Source organism: Malaclemys terrapin, chromosome 10, assembly GCF_027887155.1.
Source record: "Malaclemys terrapin pileata isolate rMalTer1 chromosome 10, rMalTer1.hap1, whole genome shotgun sequence".
In the NCBI taxonomy this organism is placed as follows: Eukaryota; Metazoa; Chordata; order Testudines; family Emydidae; genus Malaclemys; species Malaclemys terrapin.
The window spans coordinates 65,376,456-65,393,410 of NC_071514.1; the positions used below are offsets into that span (position 1 = coordinate 65,376,456).

The following is a 16,955-nucleotide window of genomic DNA, read 5'->3' on the forward strand; positions in this document are numbered from 1 at the left end:
TTATGAACTAAATTGCTAGCTCCCTCCAGGACAAGCTGCTGAGTTGCATTCTTATTCCTGTGTGCACTGATTAAACTGAGGCTAGAAAATGAAGTGTCTTTCACTGCAAAAGCCACAGCTTGGCTAAGCAAATCCATTGCTACTAATGGAGGAAGGAAGTGCTTGTCCAAATACAACTGCCTAGGAGGGGGCAAACACTGTGTTGTGTATTTACTGGCTCCAAAGCTGCCAATTTTTTTTATTTTTCAGTCTATGGTTTGAGGCACTGGCCTATACATGCACACTGGATTCTTAACTGCATATATGCTGAGCAATCAATAAGTAGACTTTGCTTGTTTGGGATGCCAAACTTTATTCTCCTTCTCCCACTTTTTTTTTTTTTTTTTTTTTTTTTTGAGGGGCAGGGGGTAGAGGGAACACTAGTGGGATGCATAAGGAGGTTGGATGAGATTATTCTGCCTTTTGTTCCCCATAATGAAACATCTATGAAAATCTGTTCCCTAACTTAGAATTCAAAGACAATTATAAGTTAATTGTGGAGCATGAAAAAGTGGTATGCAACAGGAATGACAGAATATTTTAACCATTTGACTTTTCATTCAAGTTTACTAAATAAACAAATTCAACATTTCCAGTCAATTCTATAAACAAAGGCAAAATGCAGTGATGATGGCTAACTTCAGCTGTTTCTTAGAAAAGTATAAATGGTCAAAGTTCCTAAATGAACACTTCCTCTGGGAGACATGGGAGGAAGCCAGTGAAAAAATTGGTCCCTTTGTAGGAGATGCTTCACTCTGCTGTCCCTGGGAGTTTACTATTTTTAACCTAGGTTAAATTAACAAAATGGCTATCAAATTAGTGCAATAGTAAAGTGGAAAGTGTTTTCCATATCTCCATTTAGGTTTCAAGATCTGGTAAATTGTTTGTTTGACGTATTACAGAAATATTCTGGTTTGATTTTTTTTCTAGACAATTGGAAAATATTTTATTTACAACAAATAAAATTTGCATAAATATCTTCCCAATACAGTGTCATTCCTGATTTTTCTTCCCCCCCCCCCCCAATAACATAAGTAATTATTCTGTCCTGTTTTCTTTATGCTCAGTCACTGTGGTATCAACATCGGAAACATCAAGCCTTTCTCTTTCATGTAATCTCTCTATAGCAGTTAGAACTGGCCCAGTATTGTAGGTGGAACGAGTCTCCTCTGACTGAATGGATTTCTTGGTTTCATCTTTGTTCTCTAGCTTCCCCTCCATTGCTGCTAGCAGGACTTTTAGTAAAGCATTCTCTGTAAGGAGGTTTTCTGATGCATCTGCTAATTCTTGAAGCTTCTCAGCCATTTCTTCTAATTCTCTGTTCTTCTGTTCATAGAGTGCCTGTAACTGTTCACTGTGGAGCTGGAGGATACTGTGCTGCTTTTCCAGTGTATGCTTCTGCTGCTGTAGTTGATGTTCTTCTTTTCTGGCTTTAGAAAGTTGGGCTTCCAGCTGATCTTGAGCCTGGTGTAGTGCACTGACTTCGGATCTCAATTTCTGAATCTCACTCCTTAAATGGGAGAGATGCTCTTGCTGTAACACTCTCTCTTTCTGTGGACATTCTTTGGTGCAGGGCTCTGAGTCAGGTGCAGCTGAAGGTAGACTTGAGTAATGTAAAATGAACTTAAGCAGATTAGGAAGAGTAACTGAAAAATCTTCAGGAAACTTCACACTTTTGTCCTTCCTATGAAAATATACAGGTAAATTAGTGCATTTAAAATGTCTTTGGCTATTTATCTGAACAGTGTAATTTGGTTTAGATTTTAAACAGCAGGAATCAAAACTAAATTTCTAGATGTCACTTCTATTTAACTACCATTCTGTACACTAAATTTTAAGCAAGAGAATCCTTATGCTTTTTCCATAATATAACCTACACCTACATTGTAGAGGGGCAAATTAAGATGCATGATTTTTATTTTTTTCATGCTTCCAAAAATTAATTCTCCACATTAGGATACAGCCTGCTAGTAGCTGTATGCTTTCAGTTTCATTAGATAAACCTCATTAAGTTTCTTTCCTGACTTCAGAGAGGTAATAAATCACAATTTGATATTTTTTTAATTTTTAGTTTTTTTGCAATGCAATACTACTTTTAGATGCATTTTGTATTTTCCCACTTAAACAGCACTTTACCTTAACATGAATACAGTGATAAGCCAGTTATAGTTCTGATCTTCATCCTCCATGCCAATACCACTGAAAAATCCATTAACAAAGTAGGGGAAGAAAAAAGTTTACACTAAGTATTCTGAACCATACACTACACTACTATCATTCAGCAAGAGGCATTCTAAACCTGTCAATGTCTGCTACCAATACTGATGCCTTCAGAGCATAGTTACATTAACAACTAATACTTCAGAAACCAATGTCGTTTTAGCAAGCAAGAGGTTCTATTTTGTCATCCTACTATTTGGTGAAAACAAATGGAGGTTGGAAGATGGCTAAAACTGGTTTAGCACATAACATGATACAGAGCTTGACTTCACAATATCTTTGTAAAAAAGAGTTGGAACCTAGTCTTTGGTCCTTTATTTATGAAAATCTAAGAGGCAAAAAAAAAAAAAATCCTTTAGTTTCACTGTACTTAAAGCACACCCCTAGACATTTAGTTTACAATTGGTTCAATTTTTTTGGGGGGGGGGAAAACTGAATTTATACACTAGGCCATTGTATCTAAGACAGCAAATAGAGCTATTCCTAGTTGACAAGGCTTTTCTGATTCAATATTTCCAAAGGTGTAGTGCTTTACAAGCACAGCACTGTAGCAAATCTAAACTCTGACTGAGAACTGCCTACTAAATAAAGGCATAATAAATTAAAATCCTTCTTCCAAAGCAGCATAAGTTGTGTAGTCTGTGTCAGTTTCCTGCTGTAGAAACACCAATTTGACAACTTAGTTCCAGGAAAAACATTATAGTACACTTTATGATGCAATGTTCATTTGCCAAATCAATAAGTAGAGTATGCATGCTACCAGAAAACTTCCAACCCTTGTTTCTGAGATGAGTATGCCTAGGGGGAAAAAATGAATCATTACCTCTTCCATTCAGTGAGAGAGGTAAACATGCTCCTAAAGATCAGGCTTCATTTGATACCCTGCCGTGAAGTATAAGCCAGCATTCAATCTGAAAGACTGAACACTAACAAAGGGAAAACTTAACTGGTGAGTGAAATTGCAGACACATACTGCCCATGGCACAGTAACAAATGGAGATTCTTTAAGTGCATCAGAATTACCCCTTTTCAGCATGCATTGCTACTCAGCTTAAACTATTCAAACTTACTGCTCAATTTGATATTTTTACATTTTTCCCCAACATTCACCTATGTAGTGGTACTACAGCCAATCCAAGGAACACAGAGATGATGTTCCACCTCTAAGTTCCTGTAGTGCTATCCTATGTCTGACTTCTACAAGAAAAATAGAACTTGAAACTTAGCACAGGAAGGTACAGATAAACAGCTGGCTTGCAGCACTATTTCTGACTGGTTCCCTGTAAGAGCCAACCTCCAGAAGCAACCTCAATAAGTTCAGTGAAAAGCTTTTATTTTAAGCTTGTAAAATCATAATCAATAATAGGTTCTCATAGTGAAAAACTTGATTTTTTTGTGTGTGTTGAGCACAGAATGGAAATGACCCAGCACAAAAGAGCTGTTTTTATCCCTGCACTTCCCTCAGTGCCTCATTTTGTTTTTGAATGAAAGCATAGTGCCTTCCCATTTAAATTCTTCTTGAAAGGAAACATTAAGCACCTTTCGGGTCTTAGAATAAAAGCACAGGTATGAATGAGCAGAACTTAGGCCACAGAAGCATACGATCCAAATCTAGGGAATCTGCCTGCATTTGAGGGTACAGGACCAGAATTTGGGCCTAAGTTTACAACAATCATATTTTCTCCTCGTTGAGCAGTTTGTCAAATCCAAAACAGGTAAATAATAGGGTAGCTTTTTAAAAGCTGTTTTAATTTCCTTAACTCTAGAACAAGTCACTAGTAGCCAGGCCCTCCCCTTTTTAGATTTATGAAAGCGAACAAAATGCTAACCCAGCTTTGTAAAGGAAATGGTTGTATAATGCCCTTCAATTATAAAACAATTGTCTAGTAATCCTTTTCTGATGTATATTAAACAAATATGTAGGGGGCCATAAGAAAATGGGTTAAATGTCAGAAAGAATTAAGTTTTCCTTTATTTAGAGGATAGTGTAGGAAGAAGGGGTTACTGCAGAAAATTTAGTTACTCTGATGTGTTAAGAAACCAGTTCAACAACAGTCATAAAATACTGATGCCTTACTTTATAATGGAGGAACCAGGTTAAATGTCCCTCTAAAGAAAATCTGAGATTTTTCTTTTCTGCTTTTTAAGAATTTGAGTTTTAAGATCTAGGTGTCCAAAGCATTGATGACAGTGGTCAGAATCCTGTGGTAGGGCAATATTAATGAAGAAAGAAGGTTTCTTTATTTATTTAGTTTTCTGCAGCCACAGACTTGCAGAAGCTACCACTCAAACTTTCTATTTTAAAACAAAGGGTATGAAAGGTAGCGAGGCCCTATTCCACCACGTTAATGAGAAGGGAAAGCCTTCCGTTTAAGAGTAAATGCTATTGCACCTCAGCTGAAGGGAAAGAAAGATTCTCTCCTACGCTTGTCCTTGCCCTAAGCAGATTACTGGAATATGCAGGATTCAGTCCTGTCTGTCATTTTAATAGAAAACCGCACTTGCAAATGCTCAACAACAATCATCAGCATACTGCATTTTCCTCGGGTGGGTTTTTAAATTTCAGGTACCCAACAAAATGGCACAGTTCGACTTGGAAACAGACCCAGTTTAAAGGGTTATACAGTAGGTTACAATTTTACACTGTTTATAAAAATGTTGAAGTAATTTGTGGTTTTTAGTGTCCAAAGAAACATTTTTGAATGGAAAAATAATATACACCTTTCTCCCTCCCCCCCCACCCCCAAATTAAGCTTTTTCACCTTTGATATGGTAAAGATAAAATATCTCTTACTATAGAACAGTGATTTTTCTGAATAGAGGTAACTGGTTTTATACAAGTTTGCCTTAATTCAACTCTAAAAGTGAGGTAACAAAGGAAAAACTTTATCCAGTCCAAAGTGTACTTTCCCCCTTATAGTAGATCTCATACTATGCAGTTTCCAGATAAAAATTAACTTGTTACCACCTACTGTAAATTAGTGGGAAACTGTCATATTTCCACAATTCTAATCAGGAATATCTTTGCTTAAGACAAGTATTAAGCCTGGGGTACACTTTTAACCAGCAAAATCCTGTTTGTTTATTAAATACAAATCTGAGATTTATTGAGACAATGTTAAAGTTGTTTAGGAGAATTGGGCATGGGACTCACTGTCTTATGCTGCAGAACTTCACGCGATAGAGAAACAACTCGTATATTCAGCAACTCCAACCGTGATTATAATCCCTCCATCCAAATTCGGAGATTTATTGAAGAGCACCAGCTGCACTCTTTTCTACAAAGTTCCTTTGTTTGCCAAATCAGTAACGGGATTTACAGCATGTAATATGCACACAGTGTGACCCATCAAATTGGATAAACTCACGTTAATCACCCTGAGGAAGTGGGAGCCTGTCTGTAAGTGAATCAAAGTGAGATGGGTAAAAGCATTTACTTGTGGAATGCACCCAAAATGGACTATTCCAAAAGAAGAAAGATTCAATACCAGGACTGGGTTACAGTGTTGTATCAGTCAGCACAATATACCCTGCAGACCAGGAAATAAAAACAACAGAAGTGGATGTTTCAAAGATGACTAAATGATAGGAGTATTATACCTTATATAGTTCAGTGAAACAAAACAGTGAAAAACTCTTTGAATTCTATTTAGCTGCCTAATCCATGAAAGAATCAAACTGCAAAAACATAATGCTTAGACTTGGTGATTCAAGCAAAGTTCCCACTGAAGTTAATGGGAGTTTTGCTGAACTAAGGATAAAAGTCCCATTACCATAAAATACAGAAGCTAGAAGCCGACTCTGGATCAATCAATAACACCATTAAAAAGGTGACCAATATCTGAGGCTACCCAAAAGGACTAAAAGGCATACCTCCAAACTGGAGCAAAAAAGCTACAGAAAGAAAAGAATGAGATGAGGGTTGAAAAATACACTAGATTGTTTCCTGGCTGGAGTGGAAATGAGAAAATCTGATCAGAATGGGATGCTCTATATTCCACCTATTCACAGATCTAACAGCAGGACCTAATGCCTCACAAAAGGTACTGCTATCACTTCTGTAAAATGGACACAACTGCCAACTCCAAATACCCTTCCAAATCATCTAAATCTAAAACAATGCTTCCTGGGCTGCTTTAGTTGTTTATACATAGGGAAGAAGGAAGAGTATGTACTTACGTTGACCTATTAAGCGCACTGCTGCCTCAAAAGATACTCTCTATGAAATCCAGGAAAATACTCGAATTTATTAATGTCCGGAACATTCATACTACATTACATTGTTTGTTTACTTCGTTTAATTTATGGCAGCTTCTGTTTATTCCATTTCAGGTAGGAAAAGCAACATGATCCCCTTTTACTAACGGTCCAAAAACCTATGCCAAATGAAGTTCCTGTTCAAAGCTAAGCTATTCTTGAAAGAGTAAACAAGTAATGACATGGATAAAGTTCTTTTCCCCTACAAACGTCTCGTGATCAGATAAGTCACTTCTATACTCACAGTCTTGTGCTTCTCAATTGCTAACTACAAGAGCACACAAATGTAATGCAGCTTGTCATGATTTGGCAAAAATATGGAATCTACACAAAGACAAAATTTACTCATATATAATAATGACCATGTATTACATCACAACCATTACTTTACACACACACACACACACACACACACACACACACACACACACACACCCCTCTTGTTTATAGAAACACAGTGAGGGAAAAAGTCATGTTTTACTAAACCATGAGCCTAAAAGATAAAAGACTGCTTAGATATTATGGTGATAGGCTCCAAAATAACCATTTAAAATTGGTTTTTAAAAATACACACCAGATAATAGCATTAGGAAGAAAACAGAGCAGAGAGAAGAGAGGAAAGACAAGCAATTAAACAATGAGAGGGAGGGAGCAGGAAGGCAAACATAGCAGCAGATTATAAGACTAGATAAAAGAAAAATAAGACAAGACACACCTTATGACAGAGATTGCTATCACATCACAGATCACATGGGCATGGGTTGGTTCAGTACCATTTAGTCACAAGTAAGTTAGTTCACTAAAAGTCTAAAAATCTACTTTTAAAATAATTGCACACAAAAAAACTACATTAAAAGAATATTAAGGTTGCAAACTCAAGCACCGTGCAACCTTAATTCAGTTCCCGTGTGCATATTCATTATGAGAGTAAGCACATGATTGCATACTAGTTTTGCCACAGGATCCCTGCCTCTTTTATAACTTGAGTTTACAGCTTGGCCAAATATGTGCAAATTTTCATGGAGATGACAAAAGGCATATCCCTGACACTAAAATCACTCCCCATCAAATTTCAAGTCCCTGCTCCAAGCATTGGGGAGGGAAGGGGGAGGAAAGGGGGCGCTAGAGCTGTTCAAAGAAAAGATTGCCAGATTTTTTTTAAATATGGGTAATCCACGTATTTATCCCTAGCCCAGTCTTTGAAACAGCTAAACCATTTTAGCTGAAATTTTCCAAAAAATTCAGCCCAACTTGCACAGCCAGCATGTAAAATTTCAGCCCAAATGGTTACAGTTTGGCAAAGTTAAAAGAAACTGAAAAAAACTGAAACTGACTCTTAAAATGGGAGTCAGGCAAAATTTTACACAGGGCAATGTGGAATATTTGATGCAAAAAAGAAATAAATTAAATTTAAAATAATCCAGAGAACAAAAATTTCAATATGGCCCCAATATCATGGCAAGTCAGTTCTTAGGTCTAACAAGCTTGACAATATTCTTTTAAAAATCTACCTGAAGAAACGTTAACTTTACTCTCAACTCCGAATGTGAACTTTATTTTTCTTAAAGAAAAAAGTGCCTCTAGATATTGCTTTATAATAATAAGAAAAATAGAAAAAGAACATGAAATACAATAGAAAAGCAATAAATCCTCTCTTGGGTCTTTGTCCTCCCAGACTCCAAACGTATCAAAGTCCAAATGGCACCTCTATTTAATATGTCTTTTTCTGTTATAGCCACTTAGACACAGGAGACCTGTTCAGAAACAAGTTTGTGAAACTATGCTGGGAAAGGAATGAACGAGTGTTTAATTGATTTGTCTTCAAAATCAACAGAAATAAAACTAATTTAATTGGCTTGTAATAGATCTCAGCCATTATACAAAAGTTGTTTCCTCCAAAGTATTTCAAATATCAGGAAAAATATTAATACTAGTGATAAACTAATACGACCGAACAACCTCCCCAAAAAAGTTCCTGAATATGTTCTGTACAGTACATATTTAGTTTTTGATCATGGAACAGAGTTTAAAGCACTTGCTTAGAAATCTACAGAAACAATGTCATATATTTTTGTGACACAGTGGCCACTTAATTTTTTTCCGCAGTGCCCATTACTACAGTATCTGACCAGTGAAGCAGTACATTAAAGCTGCTTGCCATTGTCCACAGTGGATTTCATACAGGAGTCCTTTCATAGCCATAACAAATTCTAGGAACATAAAGTTCTGTTTTTGTGTTTTTTTCCTGTTTGTTGAAACAGTCGTTCAAATGGTAACAGAACCCCAACCACACCGCCTGTATTTCCATACGATTCTGTATAATATGACATGAACTCAGAAGTTTAGTTGGTTGATTGCTACAGTGAAAGATCCCCCTCCCCTCTTCTAAGCAGAACTTTAAATTTGATTTTAATTTTGATTGTAATTAAAGGTAACTTTAGGATCTCTGCCTATACACACATTGTTTAAAAAAAAAACCCACTAATCTACAGTGTACTCTGAAATTTACATATATATATTTTTCTGAGCTTCTAAATTTAATAAAATTAGATTCCCAATTTTATTTCTGAAGATGAAAGAGAATAAAGTTTCCTAAAAGTGAAACAAAGTTTACTATTTGTGATGATAACCCAAACCATAAACCCCTCCAAACCGGGAAGAGTTAAGATAAGAAGAAAACCTTGGAAAAAATGACCAAGCACATTTTCTTCATCTTGTTTCCTCAAAAAACACACAAAAGTGTTGCACTCTTTTTTCATAGAACCCAAGATTATTCTGTATATCATATCATATTATATTATGCTAATACTTTCTGAAATGTTGTTTTCCTTGTTCATTTCTTGGTGGTTCTACAATTTGTTTTCTTGTCTATCTGGATAAATGAAACCACCACAGACTAATATTTTAATCTTTTTTTAGAAGCACTTCCCCTTATCATATTTACATTTCCTAGTCTTCCTGCCATTTTGCTTTGGAAATTTTATCATCATTCTACTATGGAGGTATTAATCTACTAAAGATTTATTTTTAAATCAAGAAGTACCACTCTTCATGCAGCGAAGATATTGTGTTGCATTTAATTCAGAAGTTAGCTTTTCCCTTATGAAAGGTCAATGATTTGCTAATGAGTCAGACTGAAAAAAAAGGTGCTTTGCAATACTAACATTTTCTGCGATGTAAGTTAGAGCAGTGCAGTGTGATTGTTCATTGCTATGGTAAAACAGAAACAGAACCAGTAACATTAAAGTTCCTGGTGACAGATGAAGTAACTGATATTTCCCCAAAACATTATTTAAAACTTTGAAAAAATATTGCACTTGTATCAAAGTGTTTTGTGAAATATTAAATGCAGTTTGCAGGAGAAAATATCTTTCACCAACCACTGATAGTTTACTCCGGAAATTATTACATGATGTAACTTGGTTTACATATGTGGTTTTCCTTTGACCTGTAGCACAGTGTTTGATATATTCATAGGTTGAAATAAAACTTAGCTTTAACAAACACTGCAGAAAAACAATACAAGAATATGGATAGTATTTGCAAAAAGATTGTTTCTCATTTGACTCATCGTATGCAGACATGACAATCTCATATTAAAGACCAGTACAATTTCAAAACAGTTTTAACAATGGTTCCTTGCTGAAGAAGACTTTTGATAATAAGGGTACCTACTTCCCCTCTTATATTTCAGATGTATGCTTTTTCAGCTACCCATTTCTCCCCCTCCGACCAGATTCTCTTTCTGCTTGATCCTGGAGTGAAATCATAATGTTGCATTTATGACTTCACATACTTTTATGGCAACACAATGATGTCACAAAACAGGATTAATGACTTCACTAATGGAGCAAGAAACAAGGAGAAAATGAAATCCAATTCACACACAAGAAGAGAGAACCTGGCCAATTAGGTAAATTGTGTACATATTCTCTGTTGAAGCTTGCTCTAGTGTGAAAATTCCTTGTATACAGAGAGAGAATATCATAAAACTGCCCACACCTCTGCAGATAATGCTTCACAGAGGAAAACGTAGTCCCTTATCCTATAAATACTTAATCACGTGTAATTTTAATCACATGAGCCTTTATTCTCATAGACATCAATGGACTATTCCCATTTGTAAAATTACTTCCATGTATAAATATTTGTAGAATCAGACCTTAGATTATGTATAATATGGGCATCTTCTCTAGTGAGTTTACAGGGGCCAGAAATACTGTAGAACTGTAGAGGGCTTTCTGCCTCCATAAAAGATGGAAGAGTGTCAAACTGTGTAGCCAATAGATGTCCCCTCAGCTAGGAAATGATGTGCTGTGTGACAGCCACTATTACATGCAATCAAGAAAAAGTTTAACTGAGTAAAAATACCAATTCAGAATGGAGGTCTTGGCGAAACACAAAACAACTTTACTTTAACCAATGAAGGTTCAGAAAGCTCTGTCTGGGTGAAATGAGAAGCCTTCAATTCCACCAGACATTAAACTGTTATTATTTAGGAAGGTTCTAAGCACTTTACAAACATATAAGAAACTTCCCCAAACAACTTACAATATAATCATTGACACCAAGGAGTAGGGTAAAAGATTCACAGATTTTTTTTAAGGCCAGAGGAAACCATTATGATCAGAGATACAATGAGTTTCCCTTTAACTTCCAACTCCTTGACTTTTATTGCTTTTATTTTTAACTCTTGCCTATTAGCATTTTTAATATAAATTCAAGACAACTTTCTATTTTCATTTAGCTTTTAAATTCTTGCCTGTTTTTAACTTTCTTTGTTTATTTTTTTTTAATTATCTTATTAAGAGATAGGACGTATGGATTAGTTTAACTAGGAAAGACCTTGACCCTTTGCCTCAGCCCAGGCCTATTCTAACTTTTTTGATAGAAAACTAGCAAGAAGTCTTGCCTTTTACTTCAATAACCCATTGTTTGATCCTTTGACATCTCTCACAGTCTCTTTTTTAACTATGCCTCTTTTCCTGTCATTCTCTTCCCTCCAGTTCTCACTCACTAGTCAATTCTGACAATGCCAAAAGAACTGCTGCACAACCAAAGGAGAGGGAAAATTATTTGAGGAAATAAGGTTAGTAATACATATTGCTGTTTACAAATAAATACTGACAAACTATAAAATAATAACACTTGGGCTATAATTTAATTCACTTTCAGAAAATCATCATTTGTCCACATGTCTATTTTAGAAAGTGCATTGGTAATAATGATAAATACATGGTAATGAATTGCTGTTTGGCTTTCCTCTCCTCTTAGGCATGTAACCAGATTCATTTTTCAAACTCCAAGAAATGGAAGGAAAAAAAAAAAAAAAACTTTAAGAGAAAGAAATGACATTACCTGTTATAAGGAAAAAACAAAATGGTTGGGAGATGATCCGTCATAAATTCCCATGGAAGGTCATTTCGAGTGACATCAATTCTGTTAAAAATGAAACAAAAAGAAAAAATAAACTGATAAAGATGCAGCTGAACATTCCATCTATTACTTTTGCTTCTCAAATATCTGGTTTGTTTGGTTTTTTATTTTAGAGGGGGATTAGAGGTCACAAGAGAAAACATGCCTAAATGTATTCTGACACAAGAAACATGGTGAAGACAAATTAGAAGAGTTACACATAATACTCAAAACAACTAATCCCAGTTTAGCTAATTGTCATAACAGATCTCTAGCTGATATTTTTCTGCCAGAAAATGAAATTAGTATAAATATTCGCAATTTTCTTATTCAGTAATGAATTAAACCTGGACTAATCATTGCCACTTACTATGTGTACTGGGAAGAACTCTTGTTTTGAGACATGCTGATCTGACAACCATTGGCTGCAGTTTCAATCATTTATACCAGTGGTTCTCAAATTATGGGGCAGGCCTCCCAAGTGAGGCGTGGGAATATATCAAAGGAGGCGTGAGCTGTGTGCTTTTTGAGGTGGGGGGGGGAAAGGAAGAGCTCTGACTGTCAGCCCTCCAGAAGGGCTGTGCACACCTGGGAGGTGGGGATAAAGGAGACAACTGGAGCCCCGCCACCCAGGCTCGGACTCCTCCCCCACACCCTGGACCCCAATCCCTCACCTGAAGGTGGTGGGGCTCTGACTGTTAGCCCAGGGTGGCAGCAGTAGCGCAGAAATAAGTGTGGCAATGGAGTGATAAGTCTGCTGTGAAAAGTGATATTTCACATCGCCACCCCTACTTCTGTGCTGCTGCTGCTGGCGCAGTGCTGCCTTCAGAGCTGGGTGTCCAGTCAGCAGCCACTGCTCTCCACTCTGCGTTCAGAGCTGGGTGGCAGTATCTGAACTTTTGTGGGGGATAGTGTTTAGACGACTACAGGAACAAAGAAGGGGGGCCCAATCAAATAAGTTTGAGAATCCCTGATTTATACAATGGTAAGTGGAAAGAAAGCCATCATTAGAAATTTTCTATTTTGCAACTGTGTAAGATGTATGGTGTCAGCTACATTTTGTCTTGGGAAAAATATGGAAAGACATTTGGTATATCCTCACTGTTCATAAAGTAAATTAATAACACAGCAATTAATTAAAAAAACCTTTATCTTGATTCCCAGAAAACCAGATTTCCCATTATAAATAACATGAGAGAGAGATTTTCAGACCTCAGAATAGGAAACACCTCATGTGGCTCATCACAGCAAGCATCCATTCAGCTGTATGCTTATTCACAACTATTTATCACTTATTCCAGGACACCACAAGTTTAGTGTGCTCTGGACAACATTGAGACTTTTGAGTTTCATCCATTATAATAGGAGAGCACCATCTTACAGATGGGAACAGATTGTCAATAATCTATAGTTGTTTATTATTACAGCAGGTTGACTTTAAATTAGCAGTGCTGTTTTATTAAGTCTTAACTGTGCTGGCCCTGGCTACACTGAAGACTTACTCGTTGAGCCTTGGGGCTTATCCATGCAGACTTTTTGCACTGTTTTAACTATATAATGGTTTAGAAACTGATATTGTTGAAGTAGTACAAAAAATGCATGTAGACTAGCCCTTTTACTGACTGATGGGAAGCTTAAATAGCAGGAGGCATGAGACTGGTTTTGTGGCAGTGGGCCCTACAACATGGAACTTGCTCCCCAATGAAATTTGTCCAATCCCTTTATTTCCCTTTCTAACCCCTCCTCCCCCACATTTGTTTTTGTGTGCTTGCACTTTAATAACAGTGGTATATTATGTTTGTATTATGTTGACCTCCTTTTAAACCAGGAGGTGGATTCTGTTACAGTTAATCAGAACCATCTGACTCCTGTGCAGGAAAGGAAAAGAATGTGGAGAGTAGCACAAGTAACCACTCCACTACCTCTGGGAATGAGAGATAAGATGGGAACAGAATAGGCCCTGCAATAAAACTGAAATTCAGCAATCAAAGCTCAAGGGAAGCTCGTGCCAAGACTGAGAGTGAAATTTTGTATTTACTTAGAAAAGCAGGTTTTAGGACTGCTTTAACAGCTCATTAAAATAAGATAAAGGAGATAAATGTGCCATTTTAAAAATTAAATAAAAGGATTTTTTTCTAATACTGTATTCATCTTATAGTTAATAAAAAAAGCTATGTAGCTAGCTGGTTGTCAGACCATTGAAGACTTTCTTGCTCCATTATTAGCCTAAGCTATGTATGGTGCAACAGGTTAAATATTATCAGTAAGAGGGAATGGCAAAACTTAGATGAAGTATTGTATAGATCAGTGGTTCTCAATCTATGGGGCAGGCCTTCCAAGGGAGGCACGAACTGCGTGCCTTTTTTTTTTTTTTTTTTTTTTTTAAAGAGGTCTGGCTGTCAGCCCCAAGTGGCTGGGGCTCACACAGAAGGGCCACGCACACCTGGAAGGCAGGATAAAGGGGGAAGCTGGAGCTCAAATATAATTTTTCACATTGCCATTCTAACTTCTGTGCTGCTGCTGGCATGGTGCTGCCTTCAGAGCTGGGTGCCCAGCCAACAGCCGTTGCTCTTTACTCTGCCACTTAAAGTCTTAAAAATTGGGTTTATGTGATAAATAGGCCTCAGGCTGGCCCTTGGTCAAAGTGAATTTCAGCCAAAGTGAAATGACAAAAGATGCAACTCAAGAAGAGTTTGCAAGTGCTGATGTAAAAGACATGGCAGTAAGGGAATGCCAAGGTGGCACTGCTAAACACTCAAAAGTCTTGCTCCTTGCACAATATAGCTTTGGATTCATAATCCCATATTATTTCTCAAATAATACAATATAATATTGCACATGGTTTTGCTACAGCTTTTGGAGGAGTGATGTGAAAAAGTTTGCACTCTTGCTGCCCATGATTTACCAGGTTCTGTGTTTATCAGTTCTGAGGATTTCAGTCCATCACAAACTGTGTACTAGATAAAAAAATCACTTTCTTTAAAAGTGCAAAAAAACCTAGCAGGACAGCAATCCAACCACCACCCGGTGCTAAACCTTTTAGCACTACTTACATGAAAACAAAATGTACATACAAAGAAGAGATAAAGCGTCTACCCGAAGTACAGTATACATTTTTTCTTTCTTCTCTTTACATATATTTTTCCTCTGAGCTGATGAGCTCACTCAACTCAATTTTGAGTAAACAGACTAAATTGGAATCTAATAGAGTTATATTCTAAACTTATTATGTAATGTTATAATACACTGCTTATAACAAGTTCATGGGACTTGTATCTAATTTGACAGACATGCAATCTTAATTTAAAATTAAACATAAATTAGTGGAAATTAATGGCACTATATCAACTTTACAAGCTACAAAATATCCATATATGCATGTCTGGAAGTCCAAGTAGTCACAACAGTATAGTTAAAAATACTGTGGAAAATGAGGATAGATTCTTTTACCTCGCCACAGTGAAGTTGTTTGGAGGCAGAAGTCGCGCTAGTTGGATAAAGATGTGATTAAGAGAAGCACAGAATCCACACCATTGCGCATAATAAAGCAGCAAGACATCCTGGAGGGGGTGGGGGGAAGAGAAGGGGGAAGAGAAATTCAGTTAGCAACTGGGGTTTGTTTACATAAAGCAGAAATAGTCATCACTGGGTAAAACAAAACTTTTGAGCTATTTAAAAACAAAAGAAAATGTAACCTCATCTTTCTATACCCCCTGTCAACCAAGCAATGGGCCCAACTCATTGGTGCCCTGCAGCTCCTGAAGCAAAAAGAAAAAAGAAAACTGTTGTAGGGCCCAGGGGGAAATTTTCTCAACATGAGGGGTATCCTCAGCAAGTGCAAGGTTGATATAATGGCTCAGTGCCACACCCAGCAGGAATCCCTGATGCAGGGGGCATGTTGATAGCATAGCCTGGGAAAAGGAGATATGGCCTGGGTTACAACTGGCAGCCAGGTGCAAGTCTTCTGGGCGCCAATCTCTGTTGGGAGCTCAACCAGCCCATGATGGCCCCACCATCAGGGAGATACAAAGGTGGCATAAAACCATCTTTAATCCCTCATCATTCTCTGCACCAAGATCATCTATAGCACTGAGGTGAATTGGGCCCAATGACTAAAATGGAACGAGCAATCTGACTCTTGGACGGCACTTACAACATAGCCACTCTATACTGTTATACTGATGCACCAACAAAACATATGTGGGGCTCTGTGCTCACTTCATGTCATCTAGCAGTCATCCATAAACCATCCTTCCTTTAATGTTCAAAACCAGAAAAATGACCAAACAGGATTACTTGGTTTCCACTAAATGCAAATGGAGTATCAAAGTATCTTATAGTTCTCATGATTGTTCTTTCATAGTTTCAAACAATTTAAGGCCAGAAGAGACCATTAGATCACCTAGTCTGACCTCCTGTATATCACAGGATATTAAATTTCACTCCAATACTCCTGTGCTGAACTCAAAGATTTTAGTTACACTAAAGTTCTTCAGTCTTCAGGAAACTAAACCGTGCACCACAAACAGAGAACAAGAGTCAAGGAGCCCCCAAGTGTCCAAGGCCTGAGCAATGATAATGCCCAGATGACTCCAGCAGGTGAACCAGCACCATGCTGGAGAGGAAGGTGAAAACCCCCAAGGTTCCAGCTAATGTGACCTATGGGAAATTTCCTTCTGAATCCCAAATCTGGCAATTAGTATGACTATGAGCATGTGAGCAAGATACACCAGCCAGGCATATACTCGTCCACCCCCCGTCCACTGTCTTGTCCCCTACTGTGGGGAATCTCTGCTGCTTCAGATGAAGAAAATCTCCCTCTCTGCCAATGAATACATCATGCAGAGGGGGAAAAAAATCCTTCTTGACTGCTGCAGGCAATTGGCTGAAGCCCTGAAGCATGAGATTTGATTATAGTCATTATTTTAATTCAGAGCTGCAAGTATTATGAACATGTTGAGGGAAATGCAGGCAGTCCTGTTAACCCCAGGGCCCATGAAGGAAGGGACGGACAGGTTCTCTCA

The 16,955-nt window shown here is 37.3% G+C and overlaps 1 protein-coding gene across 4 annotated transcripts in view; it reads right to left on the reverse strand.

Moving 5' to 3' along the window:
* Positions 1-365: 365 nt before the first annotated feature.
* Positions 366-16,955, reverse strand: part of TXNDC11 (thioredoxin domain containing 11) — a 93,377-nt gene continuing 76,787 nt past the window's right edge. For 3 of the 4 annotated variants that reach the window (XM_054041719.1, XM_054041720.1, XM_054041722.1), the window contains 3 exons: positions 15,382-15,491; positions 11,875-11,955; positions 366-1,723 (listed from right to left, as the gene is read on the reverse strand). In XM_054041719.1, coding sequence (XP_053897694.1) covers positions 1,078-1,723; positions 11,875-11,955; positions 15,382-15,491 — 837 coding nt within the window. In that variant the 3' untranslated portion in view covers positions 366-1,077. The other variant, XM_054041721.1, reaches the window with a different exon arrangement.